Below are 10320 nucleotides of genomic sequence, written 5' to 3' on the forward strand. Positions count from 1 at the left end.
GAGATCAGATCAATGCACCTTCAGCAATTCCATTCCACCATGTGTTCGTTCTACTGTGCCAATGAATATGAAAAACTACCGGGGGGGGTTACAGATGACTATAGGGGAATGGTAAATATATCATCAGTTCATTATAGCGGTAGACATTGCACCCCATCGGGTATATTTTTAGGCATGGGATGAGCAGTTACATATCTTAACACGCAAGGTGGACCAACATTGGCTGACGCTGTCTCGGCATTATAATTTGGGCCCCGGCCATGAACCCTAGCAAATCTATTGATGGTGGAATGCTTCTCCAAATCTTGATGTTCCACTCTCAAATCCGACATTGAGATACCCTTCTCCAGTCTGCAACATGCAAAATTCATATTCAAGAGGGAAGGGAAGCAGTCAAGAGACGATGAAATGGAAATTAGCGAACAAAACTCAAAATCCACCATCATTAATCAAACTAAACAATCACCCGCCCCATCCACCCTTAAATACCCGCAAGTAACTGAAATTTGCAGCGGAAAGGATTCCAGTTAAGCGACGAGACCAAGAAAAATCTAGAAAATCGTCTGTTTAGATAGAAGTTTTGAAGTTTTGGAAAATTTTGGAAATAGAAAAGTTGAGTATTTTATGTGATGTTTGTGAAAGGAAAAAAGTGTTTGATGAAAGGAAAATTTTGGAAATAGAAAAGTCGAGTATTTTATTATTGTTGATGAATAGCGTCAAAAGTTGTCTATGTAAATAGAAAGGTATGGTTCAAAACATAGAAGTAGCAATAGTACTAACATAAGACCATTGCTTGCTATCAAGAGGATTACAATAAAATAGTCGGGAACATAAGAAAATTCTTGCCCCTCAAGCCATGTATCACTGTAATGGCCTGAGTCAGTATCCTAATCATCTCCCGAATAAACTATATTACTAAACTAGAACCTGAAGATTATACATAGGAGTGCTGGTTTACCTCGATAAATCACTTTCTAGCTTCTTAGCCTTCCCTGACAACTCGTCAATAGCTTGTGCAAATAGCTGATCGGGTTTCAGTTTTCTCTTGGCAGGACCTCTGCAGATATTATTCAAGAAGAAAATAAATGAATTTAGATTCGAGAAAAATAATCCATAATAATGCAAAGGTTCCTGGCATCTAGCATAATTCAAACAGTTCAGGGAAAATCCAAGCATGTTCTTACAGGTTCACACCATCGGGAGGCAACTCTGAATCACTTGAGAAAGAAACCGAGCGGCATGCATCACCCAGTCCTAACCTAGATACTGAATAAGCTACGCTCTCATATTCAGAACGAGCATCGCTGGAGAGAATATTTGCAGGAGGTGGAGGAAACATTTGCTGCATAAGCTGTGTTGTCGATACAAGCCTTCTTTTCAATTTGAGCATTGGATGCACATCTTCAACTAATTCAGTACCATCTTCGACCTGTCACCATGGAAAGAAAGACAAAAATGAGAAATTGTAAGGAACAGACACCTATGAATGAGAACAAGACGTATGAGCCCCTCAACAAACCTTTTCACTGCGACGATTTGCTGCCTTACTCCAATCTGATTCTGCCATGCTGCTTGCAATGATAAGTGTGGATATTAGCAAATTAAATTTTACACAGATCGAAACACAAATGGATTAAACAATACAAACATAAAAGCCATTGTTACAATAATCCAATAATCATGTATAGCTTCTCTCATAATTATGACTAGAAGAGCATATGATAAAGAAAATTTATTCAAAATAAAATAAATAAATAAATAATTCATACATAAAACTCACCTGAGAGTTGAAAGAGCTTTTGAATGATCAGATATTTCTTTGTGCCATGGATGTAGTTGAAAAGTATCAGCCTTTCGCTTATTGGGCCTCGGAATCACCTGATGCTGGGGAGTGAGATTCAATTGCAATGCCAGGGGAGAGGGCAAATGCTCGTTTGCTACAGATGTGGATGATGAATTCAGAATGGTGCCATCAACTTGACGTGCATCAACAGGGGTAGGGGCACTAGCAATTTTCTCTTGTGAAATGAGAGTACTCGAGACATTAGAAGATTTCCCAAGAATATATGGCAACTCTGCTGGTTTTAAGTTTGCGACTTGCTGTGCATTATTCACAGGCAACAGCCCATTTCTTAAATTTCCATATTGGTTGAACCACGAAGGTGCCATTTGGGGACTGACCAGGCGCTCAGCTCCAACAGAAGCCGCAGAATTGGTAGAAAGATGACTCTTAGATGCATCCATGCCAGGCATTGCAGCATCTTGTGAGGCGACATTTCCATGTGAAGAAGTGCTCTTCTGCAAGTTAATGAATGGATTGGGTATGCCCAGTGTCCTAAAACCATCAGAAGGAACCTCAGAATTCAAGCCGAAAGAACTGCTAACACCAGCTTCATTTTGCTGCCCTGGCATCAAATTTACTTGATTCTCAACATTGGTATCTGCTTCTTTAATTCTCTTTGAGACCCTAACATCCAGATCGGACTCTGTATCCCTCAAGACCTTCATTTGGTTCAGCAAGGCATATTGTTCATTTGGCTTCGATGGCCTACCAAAGGCTTGAATATCCTTGGAATTAGCAGGAGAATCATTCAGTTGATTCTTAAAAAATGTTACTTTTCCCCCGGACTCTTCCATTTTGGCATCCAAATCAATATTCACCCTAGGCTGATCCTTATCAACACCTGGAAAGTTTGTATGAATTGTACTCGACTTAGATGAAAGATTGGGCTCTTTACCAACACTCAATTCATCTTGACGACTTGATTTCACAATGCTTGAGTGAGTGAAGTCTGAAAAACACAATGGAGCTTTTCGTTTTTTCTGAGCAGCTAAAGTCCATTCAGGTTCACGGCCCTTAGTCAACATGTTATGCAACACTTGCCTGGAAACATCCTGTTCAGAAATACCAGGATTACTCAAGTGCTGAGTGTTGCACGCTACTGATGTAGGATCATCGTTCTGGAGATGAGAAGAATCAGATAGAACATTATCTGCAGATCCTCTTTGCATAAATTGCAGGGCATTACCACCAAAAGAAGACTGGTGCTGATTTGAAACCATTTTTTCACTTGTCTGTTTATTTTCAAGCTCGTCTTTTCCACATGGAATCGCAGAACTGAGAGCTGGATTATAATTCCTCTGCAGCTTATACACAGAATTTTCAGTGCCATGTTGCCCCATACCTGCAGATTTTTCATTTTCAAATACAACATCAGATTCAACTATGGGAAAAGGCACAATCTGGGTTGAAGATGATGGGATCCTATGCAGGCTTTTCCCTTCCATTTCTTTACCAGCATGACTAGAACGAATTGAATCATCCATACCTGGAGCATTTGGAGCCGATGAAGAAGACTCAGAAGCCTGAAACCGTCGAGATGGAGGGCCAAGATCAAATCCAAAGACTTGAGAGCCAGAAGATTGAGCATGCTGGGAACGGCTAGCGGATCCATCATTTTTATCTGTTGTGTTTAGCTGAGATGGTGAATTGTAGTCAGATCTCATGCGTGATGACACAACTTGATCCCCTGCCTGGTCCAACTTTTGAAAAAGCTCCAACATATTTTGGCTGAAATTACAGGTCAGATAAGTAAAAATATATATAGTAGGTACAATATGTAAACTCCAAAAATGGAATAAAACTTAAAAAGTAATAAGTACCCTTGGGAAGATGTCTTGCTCGAAGTGCACGGACTGAAGTGTCTAGTATCCTTTTTATGCATGTCCTGCACATGGAAAAACATGTACAAGTTTTTGGCCGATCAAAAGCAAGATTCCAGTGTATATACATAAAGGGCATAAATCACCTAATTCAGAGTGTAAACACAGAAATGGACCAGTACCTGGGTAGGCTGCTTCATGCTGGCTGCAGGTTCCTCTTCCTTATCCAAGTTTCCCATGGGATGATATTGAAACTTACGATGGACAGGATCTTTCATGGAAAGCTGATTGATTGACTTCTGTTTCCCAAGAGATGAAGATCTTGAATCACCTGCGTCCAATAATCTATTTTCTAGATGGCCACCAGAAGCATGCTGAGTTAAGTTTGAATGGTAGCTGTCACTGGAATTCTCCTTCTGTGGGCGAGTCTTCAGATCTTTCCCCAATGCTACATCCTTGTCAGAGCCAGTTAGCGATCCCAAACCATGATTGTTCCCATTAACCTCATCCAGATTTCTCCCAAAATGCTCACCACCATGGAATTTGGATGAAGGATGGGTAGATTTCCACTGATTGAGAAAAAAGTTGTTTGGAGGAACACCAGTTTTAGATGAGTCTTCAACGGAAGCTGTGCCATTTAAATTCAAAACCCCCTTATTTGTTAGGTGATTTTCATCAGCAGGATTTACATGACCAAATGTATTAGAACTCAATAGAGAATTGGGATTCCATAAAGAGCCCCCATGCCCCACTTCTCCTTGAATCACCCTTGATTGACTTTCTTGGAAACTTTGCAACTTCTCATTCTCATGAATGCTCGACACTCTATCTCCACCAGATGGTACACCTTCCAGAACCTTCAAACCACTGAAATGATCTCTAGGTCCACTTTGTCTGGGAGACCAAGATGCAGAAACTGTCTTTGTACTTCTCTCTGCATTGAGAGAATTTTGTGAGGCATTTCCATGTATCGGACTCCCTTTAGCAGCAGCCTTTTGAATGGGATTTAACTTCTTGCTACTAGCTTCCTCCAAAGACTGCCCAAATATGAAAGGTGTATTACCCACTCTTTGTGCCGGTACACTTTGAAACTCATGTCCAATTTGATTCGATCCCATAACATTCTGAGAATTTAAATCTGCAGAAGAGGGGATGCGTGCAGCATTCAATACTGATGGAGTTTGTAAATTTTCTTTAGGCAAAGAAATGGTAGAGGGCTTATTTGCTGGAAAACTCTCAGCATTGTGAAAAGTCAGACCATTCCACTCCTGTGGTGCTATATCACTGCTAGAAGTTTCAGCAACAGCAGACTGCATTAAAGCACTCCAGCTGCCACTTTGCATTGATGGGAACTCATCTGTCAGCCCACCATTATCAAACAGATTACCAGCTTCTCCACTCATGTTACTGCTCTTGCCAAGGACATTCCATATATTATCATCTGAACCATACAAAATCTTTTCCTCAGTTGGATCAAGGGCAACTTCATTTTGGGATGAACCAGCTTTCCACGGAGGTCTTTCATGCAAGGTCTCAGATGGAGTATCAAGCACCTTCTGTCCCCAAGAGTCCTGCTGAGGTGCATTTCTTTGAGTCTCGGATGGAGTATCGAGCACCTTCTGCCCCCAAGAGTCCTGCTGAGGTGCATTTCTTTGAGTCTCGGATGGTGTATCAAGCACCTTCTGCCCCCAAGATTCCTGCTGGGGTGCATTTCTTTGAGTAGAAACCTTATGCTGGAGGCTCCCTGTATCTCTTGTCCCAGAATTTAGTGACTGACTCACAGAATGTCCAAACATGTTTTCAGTCTGAATTTTTTTACTGGAATTGTAATTCCCATCCTGCGCACCATTTTGGTTAGGAAAAAACTTGTGTTGGGAGCTACTCGGGGTAGGCATTTGAGGCATTGAAGATCCATCCTCCATTTGAGAATAGTGGTTCATAGCTAAACCCCTCGAACTAGAAACAGGAACACCAAACAGGGATTGCTCAGCCTGTTGAGGCGCCAAATCCATTAGGGGTTGTGTCTGGCCTATGCTTGGTTGAAAAGCAAACCCACTAGGGGACCCCTGCATGTTTGAAGAACCATGGCTCAGCCAGCTTGTCCCATGCTCATGCATAGTATCAGAATTGGGAGAGTCTGTAACCAAAGTAGACTGGAAACCAGACACACTCATATTTAGGGGAGAATTCTGATTCATCAGATCTTGAGTCCTCAACCCAGATTGTTGAAGTTGCTGCTGCCGCTGAAGATCTTGCATTTTCTTGATGAGGAATTGCTGTTGCAGATGGTGCATGTCATTGAGGCCAGCTTGCTGTTGTTGAATTGCCTGCATCATGCTCGCTTGCTGAGGGCTTATCTGTTGCTGAGCACCAAATATATCAAAAGGTAAAGATGTCTCAAATCTGCTTGAAGCTTTCGGTTGTTGATCAGAGCAAGATCCCTGCTGTAACCCATGGACAGCTAAGCCACTTGAGGAGAGTAAATGATGCTGTGCGGAATTTGTATTCACTGGCAGAAAGTTTGATTCATTCTGCCCATTCTGGTAGATTCGATCTCCATACACAAACCCATTTGTATAGGGTTGTTCATTTAGTGACTGATTTTTACAAAAATCTGGCCCCAGATCTGATCGAGAGAAATTCAAGCCATTTGCAGCGTCAACAGAATAGTTGGTCTGCCTTCTGCCTATATCTGATTGTGCAATTGCAATTCAAAGAAAACAAATAATTCAATTAGTAGCTTAAAAAACTGCCCAGCAAGAGCTAGAATGAATTTAGTTAAACTAGTCACTGATGCGGTAGAAGGTAATACCTGAATTTTGCAAAGCATAATTATTACTAGAATTTGTTGGATCAATTTGTATCTGGCCATTTACCCAAATATTGTTATTTAACACAGGCCAATTCCCTTGCAAAACATGTGACTGGTGCTGCCCCTGTGACGAATTGTCTGGTGCAAAGAAATTGTGAACGCGGTCTCCAAATTCGTTACCAGGCATAGATGATAACAGCACAAAACTCGGAAGCTAATGCAAGATGACAATCAAAGAGCAGCTAGTTAGCTAGAAACTCCTCGTCTGGCTATTTAACAAGGACCGTCTGTGGTGAAATCCAACTCTCCAGACTATGCCCACTTAACTCCAACAGGTATCCTGGTAAAGATGTACAGCAGTCACTATTAGGAAAAAAAAGTCACATTAAAATGTTAGTGAAAAAATATTAGCAATAAAAGTAATGATCAATGACTGGATAAGTAATAACAAATATCTACAAACAATGATTCCGTTGGTTTATTTATTGAATTTTGCCTAATTTAAACTTCTGTTCACATAAACAATGGAATATAGGCTAACTTCAACTTCAACTGTTTAATCTCTCAGCATCTACCTGAATACTCCACAACATATAATCACTAATTTCAATGTACTTTTTGAAGTATAACATAAACCCCTTCAACATAAAAATCAATGAATTTGTTACATTGTAAATTCAGGCTGCAAGCAGAGTTACAATCTTTCTTATTTCATCAACAAGAATAGAGAAATAGATCTCAATGGAAGCGGAACAAAAAGGAAAACTGGAAAAATACCCCAAAGATAAGTCAAATGAGCCAAGAGCGTCCATATAGATTCATGCATACAAGATCTAGTAGGAATGTACAAGACTTATGTGCATACAGCAATGGACACACAAATAAATCATAAATTCGTACAGATCTGCAGCACAAAATAAGAGGGAACACAAAAAACCTCCATCTTAAAGCTGCAAAATCATAAGATATAGCTACAGGTCAAATTATATATGTATGTACAGGTTGTCACGGCGAGGTTCCAGGACGGAACCATCGGACTACCATATCGCGTATGCGACACGGCGCCAGCCATAGCAACAATTTGGTGACACGGAAAAATTCTAATATTTATCATACAATACAATTTCCGAACCTTAAATCACTAGATCTGACTAAGTTTCAAGTAAAAAATCAAAATAACAAAGTACTAAACATCGCCATTAAAATACCGAAGTACAAAGATGTCACCCTTAAAAACATGGCAAAGTGCATTCAATAAGACATTGGCAAGACAGCTATTGAGATCCTTTTCGCACGGCAGCAGGCAACAACAGATGGTGGCAGGCGGCAGGCGATGGGGGAAGGGCGGAGAAAACAAGGTGAGGTAAAATGCAGCGGCGGGCTAGGGCTTTTACATATAAATGGTTTAAAGCGGGTCATAATAACAAAGTGGGTCAAGTCGGGTCAAATAACCCTTCAAATAGCGGGGTCAAATAGAAGACCTCTTGCCATTTGGGTCACATTGGCGTCCTAGTGTCGCATTGTCAGCACACCCAGCGAAGCCGCAACGCTGTCAGGCCCGTGACAACCATGTGTATGTCTATAACTATATACATTTCTCAAGTATAATACAATGCGCAAGTAGTTTGGGAAGCATGAACCTAAACCTTATAGTCGAATGAAGCATGATGTTGAGGATTATAAAAGTATGAACCTAGCAGGAACCTAAACCTTACAGTCAAATGAAGCATAATGTTGAGGATTACAGACATAATTTTAAAGATATCTGGACATCACATTTGGTCTTGGACCACCAAGAAATGATTATTCACTGCTCAGAATGTAATTAGAATGCCAAAAATTGCGAGGAATCCTTTTAACATACACCCAATGAAGGAAAGCTAAAAACACATATACAGATTTGACTAAAAACATTAGACAAGCAGCTTCAATAAGAGAGAAAGAACAGAAGAGATATAACTTATCAGGTATCCGATGCGAAGCAAGTTGGACAGAAAAGAGGCAGAATGCATGGAATAAGCTCTCAGTTGTCAGTAAAAACTTGTCAAGACCCCTACTTATAGCGTCAAGGTTGATAGACCGTAATAATTAAATGTCAGTGATGTTGTTCGGAGTCCCTACAATTATGAATGATATTCGTGTTGGTGGTGGGTGGTGGGTGACGGGTGGTAGGTGGTGGGTGGAGGGAGCGTTGCTTCCCTCATTAAATGACTAAAAATGCGAGAATCACTAGGACTGAGCCTACGGCTCCACTTAATAAGGACTATATAAACTGGAGATGTTTTCTCAATCCACTGAACAAAAATGGCAATATCTATGGAATTTTTTATGTAACCACAACGAGTAATTTAATGGGGAGTACCGTAATAGATTCTGTCAAATTGAGTACTTATCATGGACTTGGCACAAAATCTCTTCTAAGGCACATATGCATCCCCATCCCTTGGAAAAGATGAAGATTGAATTGTGAAATTTAAAACAACAAACTAAATATCTATGGTAAGCTATGTTAAACAACACATCCACATTTTTCTGGTAACCATGGATCAACTTGTGATCTTTTTAGCACGCATAATTGAGCATGCCCGGGAAACTTTCTAGAAGGTCACTCATCTTCAAACTTCTTCAAAGTAGCCAAAACACTTAACAATGAAGTTATTAACATCAGGTTTCCAAAAACAATAATGCACCTTATTGATACAACTAGTTATATCAATCATTTTAAATCTTTCAATTCCATTTACTACCTTGATCTTAAATCGATAGTGTACCTAAATCAATAATGTAGGAATTTAGACATGCCGAAAATTTGATAAATCATTTAATAACATCAATCAGCTTGCTCTGGAAAGTAATTCATAGAATCTAAGAAAACAAGCATTTTCATTACAACTATTTTTCCCTAACATAAAGAGTAATTAATCTCTTCGGTCATCCAAGACAACAAGTTATGTTCGAAACTGCATCATTCACTCAAGTAAAATGCCTCTTAGTTAAAAAGGAAAAACAAAAACTCAAAAGCTATCACTTGCCTTCTGTGGAAAGCCAACCACTTCTGCTTAAATAATCAAGCCTTGAATTTGACAAAACCAAATCCAAATTTCGAACAGGGGCTGCAATTTTTACATCAAACGTTACAAAGCATCCTTGCAGAATCAAATAATACGACCTCACACAATTTGCACAAACAAATCAGTCATCACAACAATACAGAAATATCTTAAGTTTAAAGATTATTCATACGCATATCAAGAACATAACTTTACACAATACCTAGACAAAGATCGGAATAGACTACAGAAAACAAGACTTCCTAAACCCCACCTCGCTTCAATACATCTTAAATGCCAGAAAATGAATTAAACAAATAGGGTTAGCAACGATTACAATATATTAAACAAGCGAAGGGGAATCTTACGGTGAAAATTAAAATGTGCGTGACCAGGGTAGAGGGGAGACGAAAACTAATCTTTCAAAATGGTGAATTTCTATGCTAGGGTTTTGAATCGGCCAGCAAAACTGCGAGAAGCTCTAGAGAGGAAGGGGAAAGCGAGTGCTGTGCAAAGATAAAGCGTGCGAAATGTTCAACCAACTGGGAGAGATGGTTAGGCTCGGACCAAGCCTCAGGTTCGGGATCTCCGAAGCAAAGGCTATGATTTTGTGTCACGCAGTGTACGAAGATTATGTGCCTGACGAATTGGAATCAGAAACGTGGAAAACTTTTGAATCGTGGATGGTGAATGTATAGGGTTAATCCATAATCGTATCATAAAGATTTCTGTGAATTAAGTTTGTTCGGTTTAAAACTGAAATTTGGGACAGTTTATTGAATTTTGATTTAAATA

General features: G+C 39.8%; 1 protein-coding gene across 2 annotated transcripts; it reads right to left on the reverse strand.

The window, feature by feature from the left end:
* Window positions 1–54: 54 nt before the first annotated feature.
* Window positions 55–10044, reverse strand: LOC127239400 (uncharacterized). 2 transcript variants are annotated; one of them, XM_051257524.1, is made up of 10 exons: window positions 9894–10044; window positions 6476–6815; window positions 3846–6355; window positions 3664–3728; window positions 3330–3571; window positions 1781–3185; window positions 1520–1568; window positions 1185–1429; window positions 959–1057; window positions 55–351 (listed from the first exon to the last, which is right to left on the reverse strand). In XM_051257524.1, exons 2-10 carry the CDS (start codon window positions 6660–6662, stop codon window positions 132–134), a joined length of 5022 nt encoding a protein of 1673 aa, XP_051113481.1. In that variant the 5' UTR covers window positions 6663–6815; window positions 9894–10044; the 3' UTR covers window positions 55–131. The 2 variants fall into 2 exon arrangements, with proteins under 2 accessions (XP_051113481.1, XP_051113487.1); XM_051257530.1 differs by having other exon boundaries at window positions 6476–6838.
* Window positions 10045–10320: the final 276 nt, after the last annotated feature.

The sequence above is a fragment of the Andrographis paniculata genome, unplaced genomic scaffold, assembly GCF_009805555.1.
Source record: "Andrographis paniculata isolate CXL003 unplaced genomic scaffold, ASM980555v1 Contig18END, whole genome shotgun sequence".
Classification (NCBI taxonomy): domain Eukaryota; kingdom Viridiplantae; phylum Streptophyta; class Magnoliopsida; order Lamiales; family Acanthaceae; genus Andrographis; species Andrographis paniculata.

Bases quoted from the DNA above. Each gene is read 5' to 3' on its own strand.
- LOC127239400 (XM_051257524.1), bottom strand. From the start codon at position 6,662: ATGCCTGGTAACGAATTTGGAGACCGCGTTCACAATTTCTTTGCACCA. The intron at 3,729-3,845 runs GTACTGGTCCAT...TTCCATGTGCAG, and splicing joins GCATGAAGCAGCCTACCCAG to GACATGCATAAAAAGGATAC. The intron at 3,186-3,329 runs GTATGGATGATT...AAAAATCTGCAG, and splicing joins ATCGGCTCCAAATGCTCCAG to GTATGGGGCAACATGGCACT.